Source organism: Lontra canadensis, unplaced genomic scaffold (genome assembly GCF_010015895.1).
Source record: "Lontra canadensis isolate GAN:19392208 unplaced genomic scaffold, GSC_riverotter_1.0 scaffold300, whole genome shotgun sequence".
NCBI classification, from domain to species: domain Eukaryota; kingdom Metazoa; phylum Chordata; class Mammalia; order Carnivora; family Mustelidae; genus Lontra; species Lontra canadensis.
This window is the reverse complement of record NW_022631294.1, coordinates 36,934-62,423: the sequence shown is the minus strand read 5'-3', so window position 1 is coordinate 62,423 and position 25,490 is coordinate 36,934. Positions and strand designations below refer to the sequence as shown.

General features: G+C 41.9%; 1 protein-coding gene across 1 annotated transcript in view; it reads right to left on the bottom strand.

Annotated features, from left to right (window-relative positions):
- Positions 1–25,490, bottom strand: part of LOC116862688 (putative tetratricopeptide repeat protein 41) — an 89,489-nt gene that overhangs the window by 60,552 nt on the left and 3,447 nt on the right. The window contains exons 2-5 of the mRNA XM_032850054.1: positions 15,677–16,664; positions 11,898–12,078; positions 8,319–8,533; positions 55–215 (exon numbers count right to left, since the gene is read on the bottom strand). Coding sequence (XP_032705945.1) covers positions 55–215; positions 8,319–8,533; positions 11,898–12,078; positions 15,677–16,478 — 1,359 coding nt within the window. The 5' untranslated portion in view covers positions 16,479–16,664. The remainder of the gene's footprint in view (positions 1–54; positions 216–8,318; positions 8,534–11,897; positions 12,079–15,676; positions 16,665–25,490) is intronic.

Sequence of the window (25,490 nt, the reverse complement as noted above, 5' to 3'; positions counted from 1 at the left end):
GTTTTCTTTTTATAAAACAGCAATAAAATAAGTATGATTTTAAAAAGAGATTACCTTCTGTCCTGAGATACCATAAATGCCAATCAATTCTTCGATTCCATCTAGGACAAGTATACAGGGCTTTAAACTGATGGAAGCAATGAAGACCTCCACAAGAAGTGGAAAGACCAAGACGTTTGAGTCTTCGTTAAGAACATCGGTTTCAAGCTGAGTACCTAGAGCAGAGGAATTTGCTCAGATTAGGCAAAAATGCTTCCATCGCTGCTAGAATATGTTAATGGGATGGGGAGGCGGAAGGGGTTGGGAACAATGAGTGCTATTCACAGCTGTACAGCTGACACATATAGGTACATGTGTGATTAGCAGCCTAAAAATATTCAACCCAAAAGGGATAATGGTATTTACCACCAGATGTCTCCTATACATTTTCAGGATTGTATATAAAAAATTATTTTGTATGATCCAAAGCATTACTCTCATTCTCCAAAATGCAAAAATAGATCATGTTACAAAGAGTTGGATGGGGAGAAAGAAGCCAGTCTGTGGTCTGTGAAGTTTCTGTAGCTCTGTAACATCAGGGGGCACTTTAAGCGCCTCGACCACCTCCCCGGGCGGTACAGCCATGCACCCATGCATCACCTCCCCAAGCCCCCACCTGGTGCCTAGGCTGCGTGCTCCTTGCCCACATTAAATCTGACATAACCTATCCTAAATTACTCTACCCACAATATTGGACCACAGACCTTGGAATCTGGAAATTATCGGGGAGAATTAGGCAACAAGCCAGCAAAGCTAGAGGAATGTAATAAGAGGACAAACTTTCAAACTCTATTAAGTGACATAGTAGTAGCCACCCAAAATTGTAATCAGCTACCTAATACTCCTTTTTTTTTTTTTAAGATCTATTCATTTATTTTGGAGAGAGAGAGAACACTGTGTGAGGGGGAGCAGTGGGAAGAGGGAGAGAGAGAGACAGAGAACCTTAAGCAGGCTCCATGCCCAGCACAGAGCATGACACAGGGCTCTCGATCTCATGATCCTGTGATCACAACCTGGGCCAAAATCAAGAGTCTGATACTCAACCAACTGAGACATCCAGGCACTGCCCTGCAACTACTTAATATTCTAAGGGCATTTCAGCACATACAACTTTGATCTTGCTTTTATTTTTCAAAGCCAATATTTGAAAATTTAAGTATATTAGAATCTAGAAAATCAAGTTATGCAAAGAAGCTTTAATGGATTTAGCCTCTCAGATGCATTAAGATTCTGTTAGAAGCACTGAGAATAATTACGTTTAACAACTACTTACAGGCTGCCTGTTATGTGCAAGGTACTGAGCTAGCAGCCAAGAGGAGATAAAATGATCTATAACATAACATCAAGGAGTTAAGGGAAGTGAAAACGGGTTCTGCACATGAATAACCATGTTTGAAGGCAGAATATGAGACTGAAGTTTACTGGAGTTTGAGACAGAACCATCACAATACGGAAAAGGCTGCATGCAGAAGACATTTGAGATGAGTCTTGGAGAATGCACAGCTAGAGACGAGGACAAGGGCATATCCAGCAAGATAAGGCAGAGGTGAAGGAAGGAAAGTACATGAACATTCAAAAAACAGGAAGCTAATTAGAGCAGTGGAACTCAACAGGGGAGGCCCCGAGGATTCTAGACATCCTACAACACAGGACAGTCACACACAATTAAGCCATGTCCTGGTGTCCACCTGACTTTCAAGTGTTCTGTCAGTCACATGAGGGGGGAAACTTTACTAATTACCACACCTAGAAACCCACTCCATTTTCATGCAAATGCAAAATAATTTGCAGATTTATGGGGCGCCTGGGTGGCTCAGCGGGTTAAAGCCTCTGCCTTCAGCTCAGGTCATGGTCTCAGGGTCCTGGGACCGAGCCCCGCATCACATCGCATCCGGGCTCTCTGCTCAGCAGGGGGCCTGCTTCCTCCTCTCTCTCTGCGGGACTCTCTCCCTACTTGTGATCTCTGTCTGTCAAATAGATAAATAAAATCTTTAAAAAATAATAATAATAATAATTTGCAGATTTAAAACACAGAGAATTTTCTAGGAATACAACTACCATGTAATGTGATGGAAGATTAAGTATTCCTTCGTCTGAAATGATACCAAGACTTTTTCACCACTTCAGAAAATCACAGCCCTGAGAGGAATATCACTCGTGATGCTCGAACCTTGACTATAACACACCTGGGCCAGTCTGCCCTGACAGCTATTGCTTCCACGGTCATTTCCATAGAGAGCCAGGCACCTGCCTACTCCACTGTGGCCTCCGCCGAAATCATGTCTGAGCACTTATATATTGAAGAACATGTTATTTTATAATAAACTACTTTATCTTTCTCTTTTACATGGGAGTAGAGGGTAGCATGGGTCTTCTTGTTATTGAGGTAGAAATCACATATAATATTATATTAGTTTCAGGCATACAACATAATGATTTGATATTTGTATACTCTACAAAATGATCACCACCATTCGTCTGGTTACCATTCAGCACCACACAGATACAAAATCATTTTTTTCAGAGCACTTGGCTGCTCAGTCATAGGGTATGTGGCTCTTAATTTCAAGTTTGTGAGTTCAAATCCCGTCTTGGGCATGGAGCCTACTTAAAAATTTTTTTAAAAAGAATTTTAAACAAATATATTTTTGGGGATAAGAGTTTTTAACATGCACTCTTACCCAGTTTCAAATGTGCAATACGGTGTTATTAACTATAGCCACCATGCTATACATAATATGCCCAGCACTTATCTTACAACTGGACATATTGATTTTTAAAGATATTTTTATATTAGCAAATGGCCATAAAGTTAATGACTTGAAGGCTATGTATGAATGTGAGACATAAAGGAGGAGAAGGAATCAAAAAAGATACGGGCACCTGTCTGACTCAGTCAACAGAATGTGCAACTCAGGGTCATGAGTTCAAGTCCTATGTTGGGTGTAGAGATAATTTAAAAAATATATCTTAAAAAAAATGGTTTGTGCTTGTGGCACACAATAAAGTATATTTTTCGAGAATGGGAAGAGAACATTTAATCTTGGCGCTTCATCCTTCCAGGTATTTGGGAATTTTTTTTCCCCCAAATCTTTAACATACGGGCACTATCAAGACTCTAGGCCTTAGGTAACCGAAGTTTAGAGGAGGAGAGATTCTGGAAATCATGTAGTCTGGTCCAAATCCAAGAAACTTGAACACAAATCAATGGGAGCTTTGAAAACACCAATTTGCTAGTAGTTTTCCTGCAGGCAACACATCATCATTTAAAGACCACTCCGTTTGAGTTTTCAAGCTGTGTGCGTCACTACCGCCGCATATGGTTCACCAGCAGTCATAAGCGGAGGGCATGCACCGCTCACCTCTTGCGTGAAGCTGGTGGAGGCTAAGACACAAAACGGAACTGCATGAACCTCAGGAAATACACACAGCCTGACAATCATAAAGCACAATATCATTCAGAAAAATCAGCAAAAAAAATAACCCGACAAAAAAAGTTGGGGGACCCTCAAGGAGAATACCTACAGATATCTGCATACACAAAGGAAAGCCCAGTGTTTTAAAAATCCCATTGGGGGTGATTCAAATGATTTTTCCTCAAAATAATATTGGAGATAGTCAGAATTACTAGGAGTGGAAAATGATCCTAAACATGTCTCTTTATTCTGTTAGTGTCAAACGATCTCTACTCAGTGACAGTGGCCTATTGCCTAATTTAAATGGTGACATCTCAAGTGTTGGAAGACCCAGTCAGGATAGGCAAATTTATGGGGAGAGAAAAAAAGTCAATTGATACAATTTCAAAATACCCTGTAACAAAAGGACTTAGTGATTGACTGATTTTTTTTTCCGTCTGGGGCAGTGTTAATCTCTTGCCATTCAATAAGGATTTACTGAGAACCTTTCTCTATTAGGCTCTGTGTCAGGCACAGAGTGGGACAATGTCCAATAAAATAGACATGGTTCAAACACATGTTATTTTTGATGTTTATATGCATGAGTACAATGTTTATTATTTTTAAGCTAAGCTTTTTCTCTTGTTTGGAAAAATAAGCTTCTCTGTGCCACAGTGGAAAAAAAAAAATAGACATGGCTCCCTGCACCCGCAGGACTGTAAGGGATACAGTAACACATATAATAACAGGATCCCCAGGATGCCAAGCTCAGTCTTTGCAGGGAGACACCCACACAAATTAGAATACAATGGGGCTGGGGCTGTCCTTGCCACTTGATCAAAGTTAGAGGTGAAGGAGAGAGGCACCTATCAGGCTCTCACTGGGAGGGTGATCTTTATTATTCTTTTAAAGATTTTATTTTTAAGTACTCTCTACACCCAACATGGGGCTGGAACCCATGACCCCAAGTCAGCTCGGCCTAGGGCCTAGGGCACAAGGCTTAGCAAGCCCTACCAAGAAGTCCTGCTCGTATTTCTGCCCATTCCACATCACCGATTTGAGTGCAGACTCTCGGGAACTGATGCTAGGGGAAGACCCGATGGAAATCACTCAAAAAGCAAAGTGTCCCTCTGTTGGTTCAAGGAGGCAAGACAGAGCAGTACAAAGGACGAGGGGCCTGGAGCTGGGTGAAGACCTGAGTCTGAACCCCTGCTGTGCCCACACGTGCCCCGTCTGAGCACCTGCGGAGAGAATGCTGGTTGCTGACAGCATTAAATAAGATGCTGATAAAGCCCTTAGCACAGAGCCCGGCACTCAGAAAGCTGGTTCAGTAAATGGAACTCATTGTTCTTCGGGCTGCCCCCGGGGTTGTGGGGGTAACAGGAGGAAATATGTAAACAAGAAAGTCAGCCGCTCTCCCCTGACCTTCTGCGAAGCACGTCACAGAACATCAGTGGCCTGCGAGGCAGGCGAGGGGCGTGGGAGTGGGAGTGGAAGTGGGGAGAGCGGGCTCCAGGCAGTTCTCACTGCAAGATTCCTCTATCCGGGCAAGCAGGGGCAAGGACGGAGCAACAGAAATGGGAGCTTCGCAGGGCATGTTTCGGGGTCCCTTCTAAAGAGGGCGCCCACAGGAGCTGCGACTGCACCCCGCTGAGGCAGGCGGCCCTGGGGAACCGCTCTGCAAAGAAGCTGAATGTGCCCCAAGCCCTTGACCTCCCGGCCAGCTGCGTTCTCGGCCGCAGCTCCCCCTCTCCTGCCCGCATCCACCGCACCCAGGTGAAGCCCAGCTTCCAGGCTGCAGAGGCCAAACAGAGCGCGGTGCTTCCCCTCAGCCTCCGCCCCGGCTGGGCTCCCCTGCAACCTCCTGCGTTGCCGCCCCCTCCCCGAGTCCAGTTAATGAATAGAAGTTTCTTGTTTCCCTTAGCAGTCCCCCGCTCTCAGCCTCCCTCTCTAGCTCAGGGAGGAGCAGTCATGGTCACCGTCATCATTATCGCAACAACACAATCACACTAACAGCGACTGTGTGCCAGGGACTCTTCTCAGTACTTTACCTGCAGAATCTCTCACTCCTCACACAGCCTGACATAGGCACTTAGTCCCACCCCCATCTTCAGATGAGAAACTGGGGCGCATGCGGCTTAAGCAAACCGCCCAAGAGCACACAGCTAGCAAGCAGCAGCACCAGCTTGCAAGACAAAGGAGGGCCTAGTGCAGAAGCACAGCCCTTGCCCTTGGCCCCGGGCTGTTCTTGAGGTGGGGGCCTCCTTTCAGGGACACAAGGTGTCACCGAGTGTCTGCTATTCACCGGCCCTTCCTGAATGGATTCCGCACTGTCAACCTCAAGATCTGTTTGTTTTGAAGACAGCAGCTGTTTTTCTCAGGAGCTTTCAGTATCTAAAAACACACTCATTAAAATCACAATTCGCTTTGGGAATAAAATCATAACTGGGCTCGTTGGGTTGAGTTCATCTTCTCAGCTTGGCCAGACTGAACTCTCCTGTGCTGTGGCTGAGCGGGATCGGTGGTCGTCCTCTAGGACCAGTCACACCTGCTGCTACTGATTTTGATTTTACCCATGTTCCACGCCCTGAGAAATGCAACCGCAGAGGACCCATGCCCCTGTGCCTATTTTTGCACAGATACACACACGCGCACACAAAGGAGCTCAGATATCTGGCCCATCAGATAGAGATAATACACATCCATCAAAACTCCTTCTGGGACCCACATACCCACTCAATACCCAAATGCACGCTTGGGTACAAGCCCCACATAAGAAGGGACGAGTTCCCTAAAACAGGCAGAGTCAGATACGCAAATACACAGCAGACAGCTAATAATAATAACAGCTGATACTTATCAGGGCTTACTCCATGCCAAGCACTGGGCTAAGTGTCTTTATTTTTCATACTTTACCTTAGTTAATCTTCTCAACTACCTACAAGACATTTCTTCTATCATCCACATTTTACAAAACAGGAACACGGAGCCACCATGAGTTAAAATAACTCACAGAAGCTCGCTCAGCTAATAAGTAGCAGTTGGGCTCCCCGGCTGCTCCTAGAACAGAGGTAGATCCCACACAATTGTTATCATTCCCCATACACACCTTGTATCTTAGCTAGCTCTCATCCAAAGCCGAACTCTTTTGATTCCCCTCAAAACGTGCTGTCCCCACCCCACTGATAATGTCCCATCTCAGTACACAGCCCTCACCATCTGTCTCACTTCGCAAAGCTATCCTCAATGCCTCCTGTCCTTCAAGCTCCACATTTAGTTCCTCAGGAGACTCTCAGTCCAGTGAAAGCCCTCCAGCTCCTCCACTACTGCCCTCCCCAACCAACCCCCATCACTTGCTGGGACCATTGCAGTAGCCTCTAATGAGCCTCTACACTTGCTCCCTACATCCATTTTCCATACATCAGACCGACAGATCTTTTCCAAGTATCAATCATTCGTGTCACTCCCCTGGTTAAGATCCTCCACTGCCCTCCCACTGTACTCAACAGAAACTGAACCTAGCATTCTGTGCAACAAAGCCCAGACCCGAAGTGGCCTGGCCTTCGCCTCCTGCTCCATCCGGTAGGGCTCCCCTGCCAGCCACACTGGCTGCTCTGTGTCTGTGAGATCTCCACAGAGTATAACAGAGAGAGCTACTTACCCTGCAAAGAGTCCATGCTCTCCCTTCTGGGGTAGAGTCAGCATTTTGTCCCCACTTGACCCTCAGTGTGGCCCTGTAGGCCCACGGTGGCCAATTTCTTGCCAAAAGAATGGCACGTGAAGTGATCTGGATCACTGCCAGGCCAAGGCATTAAAGGAACAGGTGTGCCTTTTCACTTCTTCTTCCTCTTCCTCTAGCCAAAGGCAGAGGACTCTGAGGCCCTAGGGGATTACACAGCCTCAAGAGGGACAAGGCCTTTGTCCCCACATCACCACATGGAGGAGAGACACTTGTTACCTAAGAACCCCTTACTGGATTGTCCCATGAGCGAGAGAAAGACTTCATTCGAGAAGCCACTGAACTGGGACTTAGCTGTCACCGCAGCTAGTTATTCTAATACAGAGACACAGGCCCAGACTGCTCAACCTAGCGAGCACCTGCCCCCTTACCACACCAATCTGCATGGTGTTTATCACTTTCTCAACGAGAACATCATATCTGTGGGAGTCATGTCCTTACCGGCCTGAGGCAGACATCCCCAGAACCCAGGGCAGTGTCTGTCACAGACCAAGCAACCAATCAGTACTCAGTGACAAGTGACTGAACGAGCACATGAGTAACACGCTCGAGAAATAGGGACAGAATCAAACAGGAGGAGTGATAGTTGGGAGGCATGTCCTGTCACGGAGGCCTTGTCCTTGTTTCCCTCGACTGGAATGCTATCCCTGAGATACCTGCTTGACTCCCTCCTTCCAGTATGTATTCAAATGTCTTCTCAGCGAGACTCTCCCAGACCTTTCAAAACCTAACAGTTCTGACACACACCACACGCTGTCTCCCTTCTTGCTCTGTTTTATTTTCCCTCATGGAACTTATATCCAACATTCTGTATTACGTTTTTAGTCGGTGAACTCTTAGTCTCCCTCACCCCAATAACATAAACGCACCATGAGGGTAAGGACTTTTGTTCATTTTGTTCACTCTCGCATCCCCACTGCCTAGTGCTCTGGCACGTAAAGGTGCTCAACTAACATTTGGTGAAAGAGGAAGGAAGAAAAGAAGGAAGGAAATTGAATTCGGTGAGGGAAAGAGGTGGGTAGATCACATAAGTGAGACAATACAGGGTTTACACCAGAACAAGATGAAAACAGCTACTGGAACAGCAGACAGAATATCTAATCTCTAACAAAAATTCGCCAAAGCTAAAGGCTTGATTCCAGTACCGTAGTTTTTGTACTGCAATTCTGTGATGAAGTAATGTATCACAGACATGATGTCACTGCTTTCACAAGTGCTGCCCACAAAATGAGGGATCATCAAGATGCTGGGGTATTTCTTTTTGAAATTGTTCACCCAGTTGGCGATCAGAGTAGACTTCCCACAACCACGTTCTCCAGACAAGAGCAAAATGGACTTGTAAACTGGAAGAGGATTTATTCTGAAAAAATAAAGGGGCAAAATGTAGTCAAGAATATTTACAAATGGAGGGAAGGAGGAAAGAAGGGAGAAAAAAATTTCCTGCATCTCTAAGAGATACGAAATTCTAGTCTCAACTTTGGCTTCAGTTGGCTCCAAGTAAATTATTTTCCCTCTGGGGTTTAGCTCTGTCCTGTGTAAAATTAGAACAGGAGAGAGATGGTAACCTTGGAAGGGCCTTCCAGCTACACGGGTCCTAGGGTTGTCCTGCATTAACCTGGGGTTCATCAAGGGCCCAACCTGCCCAAAGGCCCAGGGAGGGAGGCTCTTCTACATCAGTCTACCACTCCTACAGCTGCCCTGCTTAGTCCTTCCCAGGGTCATAGCCACCATCACCAAAGTGGCCCTCCATTGAACATCACATCAGAGGATAAGAAACGGAAGCATCTGTATGCCAGGGATTCCCATGAATCCTGATTACCATGACTTTGGAAATTACAATTGTTAGTAACTCACTAAGACATAGCCTGCTCCTCTACCAGGGTGTTTTGACTCGTAGAACTGCAGAAACGTGATTTCTCTGAACAGGCGTGGGCACAGTATAACCTGTCCCGTTGCTTAATTTTTGTAGTGAAGAATTTCCAGATATGCAGAGGAATCCCAGGTCCACTGGTATCACTACATATAGGCTCCAACCCTGTTCCTTACACATTTGTGGTTTAATAAGTGTGTGCCTCGTGATTTTTTATGGATGGAAGATTCACAGAGGCAGTTAGCAGGCTTATCTTACTATTAGCTTGTGACTGGCACAGTAACTGATCCTAAACTGTTGAATGAGTGAATGAAATCAAATAAATAAGCCTGACATTGGGGTGGGGCAAAGCAAGAGGATATCAGCCTGAAGATTCTCTAAAATAGGAAACCTAGGGATGCCTGGGTGGCTCAGTCAGTTAAGCCGCTGCCTTCAGCTCAGGTCATGATCCCAAGGTCCTGGGATCGAATCCCACATCGGGCTTCTTGCTCAGCAGGGAGACTGGTTCTCCCTCTCTCTCTGCCTGGCTCTCTGCCTGGCTCTCTGCCTGCTTGTGTGCGCTCTCTTTCTTGCTCTCTCTGACAAATAAAATCTTTAAAATAAAATAAAATAGGAAAATTAAAGCAGGTTCGGATCATTTAATAGAAATTATTCCATGAGAATTCCACCTTCATTATGATGAATTAGGAGTCGATGTGTTATTGCTTTAATTACTTCGCCATCGAATTTGAATGGCAGAATCTGATTTGGTGTCCTACCTCCACCTTTGCCCTCTTTTGGTCTCTCCTCAGCCAAGTAGCCAGAGTGAGCTTGTCCAGATATGTGACATATGTCACTGCTCTGTGGTAAAAATAGCAAAAAGCCCAACTCCTTACAATGACCTGTGAGACCAGACAAGACTCACACCCTCCCCCTATCCATGACACATCCACCCTCATTCCCCACTGCCCTCCCTACAGCCCTGGCTTCCTTCCAGCTGCCTGGCCTCCCTGCCATTCCTCCAGCCTCGGGACCTCTGTGCTTGCTGTTCCCTCTGTCTGGAATGCTTGCCCAGTCCGTATTTGCATAGCTCGCTTCCTCACCTGCTTCTAGGATTAGCCAAGGTTTTATATTTTGCTCCATAGCACTAAAGGCATCGAACCATTACATGTTTTCCATATTTGCCATGTGTGTTGCCTAGCTCCATAATGTAAGCTCTGTGGAGGCAGGGAGTTTGGTCTCTTTGTTCACTACTACGTTTCCTATGTCTAGAATACTCCTTGGCTCTTAGCAGGTAAAGCCAATGAAGCAAAAATACAAATATAATACATCCACATAATTAAGCCAGGGTCTGAATGATTTCTTCTTAAGAACAAATAGAAAATGAAAACAGTGCAAAGATATCTATGGGTATTGTTCTAGATGGTCAGTTGTTAGGACAATGCTTTCAAACTTCAAAAGAACACCCCTCTCTGTTACCTCTACATGTGACTCGGGAACTTACAGTACAAAGCATTGTTTCCAAATGTCAAAGTCCTGTTTCCACACAGCTAATTTCAAAGGGCTTGTTTCATTATTGTATTTAATTGGGCACAGTTGGGACTTGTATCTTGCAATAAAAATCTTCAAATTTCTCATCTACTCTGAAATACTACGTGAGATATAATAACTTACGTGAGATATAATTCACGTACCCAAGTCTCACCATTTTACAGTGTACAACTCAGTGGTTTTCACTGTATTCACATGGTTGTACAAATACTATTAATTGCAAACCATTTTCAGCACCCCCAAAAGAAACTCCAGACCCATCATTTCCTGTTTCTCCTCTTCTCTCATAACCTGCCAGCTACTAACCTACTTTCTGTCTCTAAGGATTTGCCTATTCAAACCTATGGTTTTTTTTGTAAACTCATGACCTATATATTCAAACCCCTGGTAAATTTTTAAAGCCTTGCCTGGGCTCCATATTGTATTAACCAAATAACTTGTCTTCCGCTTGGCACGAGTTCCCAGAACCACAAAGCTGTTGGTAGCTCTACCCCTCAGTGGACTAAAACAGCAGGTTCAGAGACTGGGGCAGAGGTGGTGGAGATGGAGAATAAAGGAGATCTGTGGTAAGAAGAGGAGGATGAGGATGGAAGAAAAAAAAAAAAACTATCTCAAGAATCTCCCTATTTCTGCAGATGAGACAGGCAGGGACACTGTGGACAACCCCAGTCCTTCTTCAAGCCTCAGCCTCTTCCTGCCTGGAGGTGATGAGCAGAGGATGCACCACACCAGGGGGTAGGGAGAAAAAAATAGGGGTTTTGATGTAGGGGACACTGGATAAAACAATGAGTGCATACATTGGGTAAGATAATTCAGTTCCATACACAAACACAAACGATACTGTGGCCCGGAGTAGGCATTCAATGAGTGTGAGCTGAATATCTTAATGTAATTAAAAATGAGCTGATGATGTATGTGGAAATGCTTTGTAAGTTATACAACACTGCAAAAATGCATTATTCATATTTCCTGATCGAATTTCTTCTCCTTAAAGTCATTCCATCATTGTCATGAATTACTTTGACCAACTTAGAGCAGGGTGGGGTGGAGGAGGAGACGCCCGCTTTGCCCTCCAGAGCTTATCATCTCCTTGAGGAGACTGGAAGAAAGGGAAGTGAGATAGTCATGAAAACTTTGCAAAGGCAGACTGGTATCTGATAAGGAAATTCCAAACCAAGAGTGGCTTTTCGGGGGTGCTCTTGCAGGAATGTTGGGCATAGAAAAGGGGAGGTGGGGAAGACAGCTGAAATTTGAGGGATCATATTTACTCAAGTCAGGCTATTTTGCTCAAGCCTAAAAAGTCTTAGATTTCTTGACATCTTACCTGAGAAGAGAGTCTAAGCTGGAACCAGGTGCAGCACTGTTACAATCAAATCCCACATCCTTTAAGGCAAATCTTTCCAAGATTTCAAAGGTTCTATTTGACTCCTTGGAAATTACAAACACTTGCTTGCACTTCTCAGTAAACTCTTCATGATAGAAACGTTCAAAGTTGTGCTTATAGTCTTTATAGACAGAAAGATAAGTTTTAGTACCTTACATTTGTTTCACATTTTCCACTACATATGGTTATTATAAATGCCCAGGAAGGTATCTTCCCTTCTGTATCTTTATCACCTTCTCCCTATGCTGGCATCGTATTTCACAGCCCGTTTCGTATTCTAATGAAAGCAAACAACAGGCAAGCAATTCAATCTTCCTAAATTTATTTGTATATGAAATCCTACTTAGGGTTCCAAGTTATTTCTTGACCTGTGAATAAAAAGGGCAAAAAAAAAAAATTTAAAAACTGAGTTTGCGGCATACCTCCCCTCATTTTTTAGATTGTTATCTAGTATGAACTTACCTAATTCAATCTTGTGGCAAATGTATGTAAGTGTATCCATGGCAGGGGTTGGGAGAGCAGGGCGTACTTTTGGACAAGATGCCCTAATGCAATGACAACCATGGGTACGGATGTAACTCTGCCACTGGGCAAGCCCCTTAAACTCTCTGGTGAAATAAGGGGCAGGGCTAGACACTTGGATCTCTGAGTGATTCCTTCTAGTTTCAATTTACTGTAATTCTAAACTTGCAGTTTAATTAAAGTCAAGTTGTTCTGGACTGCCAAAATGCTTTCTGTCTCTGGAGAGACTTATATCCTCAGGGTTTTGTTTTTGCTTTTAATAGAGGGAGGATGTTATACAAGAAAATGAATGCCAGGTAGGTTAACCTGGTAGGTTCCCAAGATACTCACCTTGTACCTCCACAGTTAACTGGGTTGCCCTCTGGTTCCAGTTAGAGCCAAAGAGACCTGGAAGACCTAGAGTCTGGCCAAAGTCAGCTTCAAATTTCAAGATCTTAGAACTGAGAATGATCCCACCGTCTAATGGGTCTCTTGAGGTAAACCTGAACCTTACCCATTAATCTTAAGTATCTTCAAGGAACTCAGACGTTGTTTCTATGAGTTAAGAGTGTGAACCAATAGCTCCACATTGCCTTACAATAAACACTTGCTTCCCAAATATCTTTTGTTAACCATCCCCCAGCCCCATCAGATTTTGGAACTCCCTGGGTGGTAAAAGGGTATCAAAGATACAAAAGAAAAATAATATAGCACTTCTTTCTAAAGTCCTTTTTTAAATAATATATCCATTCTGTAACTTCTAATTCACACATTTAGTCCACATGTTATACATTCAAAAGTCTAAAGCTATTTTTTCCAATAATAACTAAAATCAAAGGCTAAGGAGAATACTATGGAGAAATATCCTGTCTCTAACCCAAATAGACTTGGTTCTTTTTTTTTTTTAATTAACCTATAATGTGTTATTTGCTTCAGGGGTACAGGCCTGTGATTCATCAGTCTTACACACTTCACAGCACTCACCATAGCTCATACCCTCCCCAATGTACATCACCCACCCACCCTATCCCAACCCCCCACCCCCTCAGCAACCCTCAGTTTGTTTCCTGAGATTAAGAGTCTCTTAAGGTTTGTCTCCCTCCCCTGTCCCATTCCTCCCCAATCCCATTTTGTTTCATTTTTTTCCCTTCCTACTCCCAATGACCCCACCATCCTGCCTGTCAAATTCCTCGTATCAGAGAGATCAAAAGATAATTGGACAGACTTGATTCTTGAACACATTAGGAAGTATTGATCTATACATGCAGTTCAGACTGAGAATAGTCAAAGAATATCACTAATCATCATATTTCGAGCTTTAGCCAAATCATCTGTTCTTCCAGAACTCATTTGTTGCCATCGTTCCCATCAGCTATTTACTTTGTGCCTCACACACGTCAGGCATGGCTTTTGGCTATTTTACACACATTATTACTCTCGAGGTGGTGAATGTTAACTCATTATGTAGAAGAAGAAACGACAGCTTGCCAATATTGTCGTTTGCTCAGAGTCACACACATCTAGGAATTGAAAAATCTGAGGTCTGAGAACATGAGTGTCCTTAGACATTCCAAAACTCCAAGCTTGTAGTAAATATTCAGGATATTTTGGGGGCACTCAACACCTACTCTAGTTTCCTTAACAGCCCCAGATCACCATCCAGTGTCCCATCTGTCCCGACTCTCAATTCACCTTCTTCCAGCGGGTCTGACTCCACCTCCAGCTCCAGGGGGCATCTGACCCAGGATTAGCCAATCAGAGCATCACCTGGCACCAGGGATTAAACCAGTTACAAGCATATGGTCCCAGTCAGGCTACTCAGAGACAAAAAGATTCGATGCTAGGACTTTGAGCCACTTCTGCTGGACTTGAATGTGGAGCTATTACAGCCATCTTCCTTCCATGATGAAGGAGCAGGGAATTGAGGCAGTATCAGGACCGCAGAGCCATGCTGATAAACAGTAAGAAACCAGGGCAAGTCATGCCGTTTGACCCACTGCTTAAGCCTGAGTTGAACCAGACCTAATCCTAGGCTTTAAAGTTACATAAGCAAATAAATTCCCTTTTTGTTTCAGGCAATTTGAGTCACCTGCAACCCAGAGTTATGATTGACACGCTATTCTTTTCTAGGACTCCAAAATGATTTGGCTTGTAGGCAGAGTTGATCAGCACCAGTAGGATTTCGCCACCTGCCTCCCTCCCCACCAACACTGCATTCGAATGAGTTTAGGTGAGTCAACTCTGTCCTGCTCAGTTCACCAAGATCCACCTGCTCCCTGCCATAAGGCCTATTGCCTGCCTGGCCCCTGAGAACATTCAGGAATGCACCACCTGCCATCACTTTGCAATCTCACGTTAATGGGGCCCTTGCAACAGTAATTCATAGCCTTTTCTGGGTCATGGAACCTTTTGAGAATCTGATCAAAGACACGGGCCATCTTCTTACCCACCCCCCAACACACATATGCACATAAACATTCTATTTTTTTATATAATTTTAAGGGCATCCCAAAGAAAGACCCAAAGTCTGTCTAGGTGAAAAAACTCTGCCATACTCTAATATTGCTCTGCCCTTTCTTTCTGTGTCTGCAAGACACTACCTTCAAAAATAAATGTAATCACTTCATTTAGAGGCAGGATGGCAAGTTGTGCTCCTCAGACTTTAACGTGTATGCAGCTCCCCTGGTCATCTTATTAAAATGTACTCCCTCATTCAGTGGACCTGGAATGCTTTTCTATCAACTCCCAGGTGATGCCATGGCTGCGGGTCCACGGATTACTGAGCAGTAAGGGTGAGGGCTGTTTAGCAGTACCCTGGACCTCCACCCACTAAGGTGCCAGGAGCACTCCCCCAACTCTGACACCAAAATGACTTCAGACGAGGCCAAATGTCCCATGGCAGCGGGGTGGGAGGGGAGGGAGACAACCAGCTGGGGCTGAGAAGCTCTGCTCTAGATCTATTGCCTTAACTGCCAGATATTTGAGGCCTTCTCCGAGCTCCTAGAATTCCTAAATAATCTTCCATGATCCTTTATTTGCTCTTATTTCCAGTTTCAAAAATCTTCAAATGGAGAAACGCATGTTACAGAAATATGGTAACAACTTTAAATGCTTACGGAGTATTTTCAATCATTTTTAAAGTCCTCTTACAAGGAAGACATGCAAAACACGCTGTTTATGTTGATAAGACACTTAGCTGTATCTCCATAGTTACTCACCCATATGTTCAATCATGAAAGTGGCTGGATAAAGTTGTTTTATCACAACTGACCAGTCTTTGAAAACCAGCTCACCCAACTCGTGGAGGTCTTTATAAAATCGGACAGGGAGTCCTTTGTTAATAATTTTGGCCTTAAGCTTGCCAACCCTTAATTTTTCTTCATCATTCAGAGAGCCTGAGAGCAGCCTCTCCTTTTCCTCATCTAAAGTCTTCAGCAGCGTGGGTCCAGTCCTAAAGTAAAAATACTGAAATTGAGACTTATTCAGAAATGCCGCTTGGATGATCTCAAACTCCATCAAACTGTAGTTGGGATTCTCCAGGACCCAAGGATAACCATTTTTTGCAGCAACATAGAGATTCTGCTCTATTGGGGATAAACTTGACAAGTCAGTTGCTTTGGAGAACAGTAAAGGCACATGGTCAGGGAGAAAGTCCCCGTACGTCTGACCCAGCATGCAGATGAGAAAGGGAAAGCAGCTGTTCACATAGTCGAGACAGAGCTTCAGGTATTGGGCGTGGAGACAAGAATGCTGTCTAAACAGGTTGGAGGATAAGGGCGGCGGGGCCATCAACGCTGCACACCTCAGGTCTACAGCTTTGAAATACGTGCCCCGGGAAATGCAGAGCTCATTAAGCTGAGGAAAGATGTAGTTTGCCAAAAAGTCTCTCTCTTCTTGAAAATCATTCAGAGTTGAGCAGATGTAAGGCTGAATGGGTTTCTGGAACTTTAAGACAAATTGGGCATACTTATCTACACTTGCCTTCTGGCTTATTTCACTTTGCTCAGGGGATGATATCATGCTTAAAATACAACGATTTTCATCCAGGCATAGCTGCCAATCTCCACGGCTTCTAAGACGTCTTCCTAATTATGTTAGTTACAAACACTTTGAAAACTTTCCCCAAAATGGTTTCTTTCTTATTGACATGTGAAGGTGAGAGGTGCCAACCAACGGGCAAATCAGAATTGAAAATCTAGTGGAAGACTGAAATAGAAAAAAAAAAAAAACATTCATTTTAGGATTAAAGGAAGTTCATATTCCCCTTATCCCCCAAAGCTTTTGCTGACAAGCTGAGAACCACAAGGTGAGCAAGCACTGGACCCAAAGCTCTTCCCCTCTCCCCCGACTACCATTCCACCTTCCCGGTATTCCTTCCACCCTATAAATTTGGAAATCATGCAAGGGGACTTCCTGAGTGTGTGAAAAGGAAGACAAACCCAGAGAAGGATCCTTATGTATCTACGAGTTGAATTAGCCAAGACCCATGACCAAGGTCAGAAGCAAGAATGAATAGGTATGAAGTCGAGATTGGGATAAGAAGAAGATACCAAAGTGTAACAAGGCCCGAGACCAGTAATGCACCAGGCATCTAAGAGACACGAGGAAGTTGGGATCTAAGACCTTCACAGAGTTCTGCAACACTTTTTTTTTTAATCTTAAATTGAACAGACTCATACAAATTCCATCCACCTACATGAGCTAGGAATTCAGTTCCACTGATCTAATGATAAAAAACACACCCTCCAACACTGATGTAGATATGCTTGCACCTTGCTCAGAAGAAAAAAAAAATAAATGAAAACGACCCTTTTTATGAGATTTTTCTTAATGCAACTCATTTCCATACCAAGCACTGCTTTTGGGGTTATGTTTTTGCCTCCACCTAAGGAGAAACATCATGTTATCATGTATACGGCAATTTTTCATCACAATCCCCTGACAAGAATAATGCAGTACCTTTTTAAAAAGTGTTAACCCTTTCACTTTGAATTGTCACAGTAGTTCAATGATAGCTAATATTGCCACCCTACTTTACAGTCAAAGAAACAAAAGTTCAAACAGGATAAGCAACATGTCCAAAGTCACTTGGCTAGTGAACGGAGAGCCAGGATCTAAACACAGGTTAGCCTGACTCCCGAACAAATACTTTACAGTGTTTCCATATTATAGAGATAATGAAATCCCTTAAATCAATGAGTGGAAATGCCTATCCGATAAATAACATTGTAATAAATAGGTGGCAACTTGAAAAAAATCAGTTCAAGCTGTACTCTCACACTACTGCACCAAAAAAAAAAAAAAAAAAAAGAAAGAAAAAAAACTAAAAAAATGACAGAATAGGTGTCATGAGTGCTTTATTAACAGACTTCTCTTCTGCCACGTAGGAGGCTGGAATTAGATTATCAGCCCTTGCAAATATCCACCTTCTCCTAGTCCCATGCAATCAGAAATCATTTCTATTTTAGTTTCTACCATATTCTCAACACCTAGTATAATGACTGGCTAAGAGTAGGTGATAGGTAAATATTTGTTGAATGAAAATTTTAACATAATTTTTCAATGAAAAGAAAATATAATTAAATATTTATCAAACCTGGAGAGGACTTCTGAAACTTACAAGCTGTAGAAGAAATCACAATGGATGGACAGACACGGTTACATTTTGAAAGGACTTAAAAGGCAATCAACAGACTGTAAAAAAATATTTGCCACAAATAAGTTTATCTTTATTTAAAAAAAAATACTGGCATCCTAGTAGACATATAAGCAAAAGATACAAACAGATAAAAAGAAAAACAATACAAGAATACATATAAAAGCACATGAAACCTTCCTAGAATTCAAAAAAAAACTTTTAAAGCAATGATACAGATTTTTAAGATTAAGTATGTAACTTTGGTGAAATTTTATGTCATATATAGCTATGGAACTGTAAACTGGTAATTTTGGAAAGCTATTAGAAGGTATATTTAGGAAATAAATGATAATATATTTCAAAATATATTAAAATGTTTACAATTTTTGATTCAGTGATTCTACTTTCTGGGAATCTCTCCAAGGAACTAATCAAAATAGCGAAAAACTATAGCCATTAAAATGTCATTACATTGTTTATGATAGAAAAAATGATAAAAGCAAGCAAACTAAGTGGTCTTTGCTTTTTGATAAGGGAATAACTAATAGGACAAAAGTACAACCACAGATGGCAGCTTGTATATCTGTTAAAAAGACAGTTATGGAAAAAAAAAAAAAAAGACAGTTATGGACTTCTGCTTGTAGCCATGATAGAATAATAGGGACTAGACTTACCTATCCTCTTCAGAAAATTAGAACACTGGACAAAAAATATATTAAACAGACCTCAGGCAGTATGGGAGTATGAATCCTGCGAACTAGAGAAGTTTATCAGGAAAAGAAGACTTTGGAACAACGGGTGTTACTAGACTAGGAGTGACATTACATACTGATAAAGCAGTCAGTCCACCAAGAAGACATAACAATCCTAAGAGTGTATGCACCTAACAACACAGCTCCAAAATACATAAAGCAAAAACTGGCAGAGGGGCGTCTGGGTGGCTCAGCGATTTAAGGCCTCTGCCTTTGGCTCAGGTCATGATCCCAGGGTTCTGGGATGGAGCCCCACATCAGGCTCTCTGCTCAGCAGGGAGCCTGCTTTCTCCTCTCTCTCTCTCTGCCTGCCCCTCTGCCTGCTTGTGATCACTATCTGTCAAATAAATAAATAAAATCTTTTTTTTTTTAATTGGCAGAAATGAAAGGAGAAACAGACAGACCCTTAAGATAGCTAGAGATTTCAACACTCCCGTTCATATATTATGTATTTTGTGCTACAACAGCAGAGTTGAGAAGTTGAGCCTGTGTGCAAGTATTGAGTACAAAGCCTGAAATATTTTCTATCTGGCCCTTTAAATGATGTTCACTGACCTCCATTCTGGGCCACAAACCAAAACTCAGCAAATCTGAAAGAAATGAAACCATATAAAGAGTGCTCTCTAACCACAGTGGTTAAATTAATTAGAAACTAATAGAAAGATCCTGAAAAATTCACAAATCCTGGGAATTAAACATTACATTTCTAAACTTCTAGATTTGTGGGTGGAAAAGGAAGTAAAAAAGAAAAATCAGTAATAGAAAACAGATTACTGCTTGTCTGGTGGAGGGTGGGGAAGGAAATAACTTGAAAGGGTCGTGAGGGAACTCTTTAGGGCAATGGAAATTTTTTTAAAGATTTTATTTATTTACAAGAAAGAGAAAGAGAGCACGAGCAGAGGGAAGAGGCAGAGGGAGAACAGACTCCTTGCTGAGCCTGATGTAGGGCTCGATGTGGGGCTCAATCCCAGGACCCTGAAATCATGACCTGAGCTGAAAGCCGACATTTAATTTACTGAGCCGCTCAGGCACCCCGGGAATTTTAATTATAGTGGTGGTTAGGTATAGGCAGTCATTAAATTTTATCAACTGAACATATTTAAAATGGGTGCATTTAAATTTTATGTAAATTATACTGAGATAAAGTTATTTCTTAAAAAGTCTGAGAACTAGCAAGAAGAAAACACTTATAAGGGTTAGTTAAAAAGGAAAAAAAAAAACACTATAGGCCATAATAATAACAGTGTCAACAAAACACAGCTAAGTATGGGAAACAGCACAGTAAAGCGGTGAAAGGTCCAAGCTCAGAAGCCCAATTCCCTGGATTCAAGTTCTTCTAGTAAGTTTCTTAATCTCACCATGCTTCAGTTTCCTCATCTGCAAAATAGGGATAATGCTATCTGTATCATAGAATAGTTGAGAAGATTAAACACGTTATTAGAGGCAAAATGTTAAGAATAGTACCTATAACAAATATTCAATGAATGTTAACTATAATCATTAGAAAAAATGCCCAGGAGAAAAAAACAGGGAAGAATAATGGTATGGTAGCTGTGTCAGAATGGCTAATTATAGCAGATTATGGCGTGTCTATTTCCCGGCTGGCTCACCTGGCTGGCTCAGTTGGTGGGGTGTGCAACTCTTGGTCTCAGGGTTGTAAGTTCAAGCCCCATTCTGGGTGTAGAATTTGCTTAAAAATAAAATCTTAGGGGTGCCTGGGTGGTTCAATCCATTAAACATCTGTCTTTGGGGGCGCCTGGATGGCTCAGTGGGTTAAAGCCTCTGCCTTCCGAACAGGTCATGATCCCAGGGTCCTGGGATCGAGTCCCACATCGGGCTCTCTACTCAGCGGGGAGCCTGCTTCCCCCTCTCTCTGCCTGCCTCTCTGCCTGCTTGTGATCTCTGTCAAATAAATAAATAAAACCTTAAAAAAAAATCTGTCTTTGGCTCAGGTCTTGATCTCAGGGTCCTGGGATTGAGCTCCACGTCAGGCTCCTGCTCAGTGGGAAGTCTGCTGTCATCTCCCTCTGCCCCTCCTTCTCCCTCCCCCACCTCATTCTCACAAGCGTGCTCTCTCTCTCAAACAAATAAATAAAAATCTTTTTTTAAAAAAATCTTTTAAAAAGATAAAATAAAATAAAAAATAATATCTACGCCTTGCTCCACAATTGCTAATAATGAGCCTTCCCGGTTTTTGCCGGAAAAGGGGATTAAGACAGGGGAGGGGGGAGCAGAAGGAACCTAAATGAAAGGAGTTATTTTTGAGTGGAAGGAAAATATAGAAAAGACGTGACTTTTAATTGTTAAAACAATTTAGTACAAAAACAATTGTAACCAAAAGTTTCATTATTACCATAAGTGCAAAATCCTTATCATATGCCACAAATAGATGGTAGTCATAAAAATAAATGCCTTAAAAAGCAAACAGTGTGAAAAAAATTCTAGTTAGATATACTTCTCTTTTTACTGAATAGATTAACATGTACTTACCAGAGAGACACTTAAGACAAACTTGTACCAAACTAACTTTCTCTTGGCCTAATCAAAAAGACTGAAGCAGAATTGAAAGCCACAACATGTACACCAGGGAACCAAAGTTATTTAATATCTGTCCCTGGCCCATCTGATAGAAGTAAGGGGCATTGATCGGAGTGGGTACACTCTTGGAGATTGAGTCCCATAAACCCTGCCTCAAACTGACTGTGACACCTGTAGATCTGGAAAGGATGACCATATCCATGACGGGATTAAATGAGACTTAGCATAATAAGCATAATAAGCACCTAATTGTGCTAAAATTTGTTTTAACACTGTTAAAATGGACTTCTCATAAAGAAATATCCTGGGGCGCCTGGGTGGCTCAGTGGGTTAAAGCCTCTGCCTTCGGCTCAGGTCATGATCCCAGGTCCTGGGATCGAGCCCCACATCAGGCTCTCTGCTCAGCAGAGAGTCTGTTTCCTTCTATCTCTCTCTGTCTGCTTCTCTGCCTACTTGTGATCTCTGTCTGTCAAATAAATAAATAAAATCTTTAAAAAAAAAAAAAAAAAAGAAATATCCTGCCCAACAGGGCGCCTGGGGGGCTCAGTGGGTTAAGCCTCTGCCTTAGGCTCAGGTCATGATCTCAGGGTCCTGGGATGGAGCCTCACATCAGGCTCTCTGCTCAGCAGGGAGCCTACTCCCCCCTCCCTTTTCTCTGTCTGTCTCTCTGCCTGCTTGTGATCTCTGTGTCAAATAAATGAATAAAATCTTTAAGAAGAAAAAAAAAAAAAGAAATATCCTGCCCAACAGATTTTTTAAGCAAGTGATCACTGTTTAACTTATTTATAATCTACAAGGTCCATAATAAGCCCTCAATGTTTGCTATTCCTATTGTTGTCAACTGCAGTATGACCTTTACCGCAAATGTTTGCCTTCATATTTTGTGATATAGCAGGCTCAACAGCATTACTCCATATATCACTGTACTTTATAACTAAAAGATGAAAGTACTTATTAATGGGTCAAAAGTTCCTCTGACCTTTTAAAGAAATTTCTCTCAATATTTTAAGGCTTAGAAATTTCTATATTCAAATGCCACACCCCCTGCTCCCCACTCACAATGACCACAGGTTCTAACTTTGGTAAGTTTACCCTTGACAGCCCCAGATTTTTTTAAGCTTCTAATGCTTAAAATGTCAATGGTGGAAATGTAAATTGGTACAACTTTTCCAGAGGGCAATTTTTACTGTCAAAATCCTTCCAAAACAAGTCGTATTTTTTTACCAAGCATTCCAATTTTAAAAAATCATCTTGTATGTAAGGATTTATCAATAAGGATTTTCACTGTAGCAATATTTATGATGGTTTAAAAATTAGTGATAAACTAAAGACCTAACAATAATAAATTGGACCATCACAGTGTAGTCATAACGTGAAACACTGTATATCCATTAAGAGATAACTTGTAAAAATGTTTATATGGAGGAACCTCACATGGTGGCTCAGTTGTTCAGCATCTGCCTTTGGCTCAGAGCTCAGGTCATGATCCCAGAGTCCTGGGATCAAGCCCCATGTCAGGCTCCCTACTCAGCAGGAAGCCAGCTTCTCCCTCTCCCACTCCCCCTGCTTGTGCCCCCCACACACACAATCTTTCTATCAAATAAATAAAATCTTTTTAAAAAAATGCTTATATGGGCAAAAGTTTACCGTATATTGACAAGTGAAAAGGTTTCAAAACAGTATTATTATGTGATTCTAATTTTAATTTAAAAATACATGTTAAATTTTAATGCGGACAATAAGATGTCTATAGTGATTTATCTTATTAAGGCATTTCTTATTTTAATTTTCTTCCTTGACCTTTTTTTTAAAGATTTATTTTGTTTTATTTATTTGAGAGAGAGAAAGAGTGAGAGAGCATGAGAGGGGAAAGGTCAGAGGGAGAAGCAGACTCCCTGCCAAGCAGAGAGCGCAACGTGGGACTCAATCCCAGGACTCCAGGATCAAGACCTGAGCCGAAGGCAGGTCTTGATCTGAGCCACCCAGGCACCCCATCTTCCTTCACCCTTTATTTAATTTTCAATTTTTTTAATAATACACATTCATGACTTTTAAAATCATAAAAAAATAAAATTTTTTTTAAAAAGCATTTAAATCTCTAAAAAGTATTCAAGAGGTATGCGGTGGCTAGAACAATGTAAGAAATGTTTAAAATATGAGTTCTACCTTGACCCACCAATACCTAATTCAGTTACATCATTTAATTTCTCAGGACCTCAAATTTCCTAAGCTGCTTTTTAAAAAGAGGGGTGGGGGGAAGGCTTCATACAGGAGATAAATTGGTATAGTTTTTTCAGAATAATTGGTAAATACCCATAGAATTTTGAACGCACATACCCTTTGATCTAACTATTCCAAAACTAAATATTTATCTTCCAGAGAAAAATAAAAAACCTGTGCATATTAAAGCATTCTCCACAGCACTGATTGTAATAGCAACTGGAAACAATATGAATGTCTATCAAATATGAGAGATTAAAAAGAATGAGACATCAAAGATGTATTAAATGGAATAAGCTAATGTGTATTGTTCCATGTATCTTTAGAGAAAATCAAAATTTTCATCTTTAATTTTACCACACACACATACTTTGCACACATACAAACAAATCTCTGGAAGGAACCTCTGTCAGTTCTGACCTCTAGAGTATAGGAACAATGAGGTGGGAAGAACCTAAACTTCTACCTTTGACCTATACTTCTCTGTACCAACCAGGCACTTTTTTAAACCATGAAAATATATTCGGTTTGTCATTTTAAACTGAAAGGGAACTACATGATTTCCAAGATTCCTTCCAGTTCTAAAATTCTATTTCGTCCCTAATGTAAATTATCATCAGCGTGGCTAACTGGATCATGCAAAATATGCACCTGTACATATAACTTAAAATGTAACAAATCTTATTTGAAGTTCAATTCCTTTTACACTCTGCTAGTGTCCAAAGTTAATAGAAGACAATTGGATAGACATTTTTTAATTGACCTATTTTTCTAAGGCAGACTCTAGGGAGATATTTGTTAACTAGTAGAAAAAAAATACAAACTACAAGACTGTAAGTGAATTTAATTTAAAACAGATGTAGGTGCACCTGTGTGGCTCAGTCGGCTAAATGACTGCCTTCTGCTCAGGTCATGATCCCAGGGTCCCAGGATCAAGGCCCCAGAAGGGCTCCCTGCTCAGTTTAGAGCCTGCATCTCCCTTTTCCTCTGCTGCTCCCCCTGCTTGTGCGCTGTCACATGCGCTCTATCAAATAAATAAATAAATAAATAGGAGCGCCTGGGGAGCTCAGTGGGTTAAAGCCTCTGCTTTTGGCTCAGGTCATGATCCCAGGGTTCTGGGATGGAGCCCTGCATCGGGCTCTCTGCTCAGCGGGGAGCCTGCTTCCCTTCCTCTCTCTCTGCCTGCCTCTGCCTACTTGTGATCTCTGTCAAATAAGTAAATAAAATCTTTAATAAATAAATAAATAATAAATAAAATCTTTTTTTTTAAAGGCTTAAATTTTCTAATTGTATAAGAAAGTTACAGCACCCAGAGATTTTATTATCCAATGCAGGTGACCATTTTATAAATCCAAGATCAATTCTCAAGCAAGTTAATTCTCAAGCAATTCTCAAGCTTACCCCAGGGTAAGCTGGGGCAGGGTATAGGGCAAAGATTACAAATATTTCACAGCGAAAACTAGTCAAAAATAAGATAAAACTACAGTTCCATTAAATATTCAGAAACACATTTATTGTTCTACAGCCAAAATAATACAAGTTCCACAGTCTGGAAACATTAAACATTACATAAATTGCTTGATAAAAAACCACCCAAAAGTTAATCAAAGAAAATAATCATGGTTGTTTAGTGTCTTCTCTAAATTTTTTTATTTGAAGCCTTCAAATAGGATCACGGAATTCAGTATCTCCCATGGAGAGCCACATCTACTTGTATAATTTACTATGATGGACAACGTGAAGCAGATAACCCTTAGGCCAGAACAAGAAGAAAAGCCAGATAAGATACTTGTTTAAAGGCATCAGGATTTGAGGAGACAAGATTCCAGAAAGAAAGGAAGCGTTGCTAAGTGAGCCCTACATTCTCTGTTGCTTTTCCCCTCA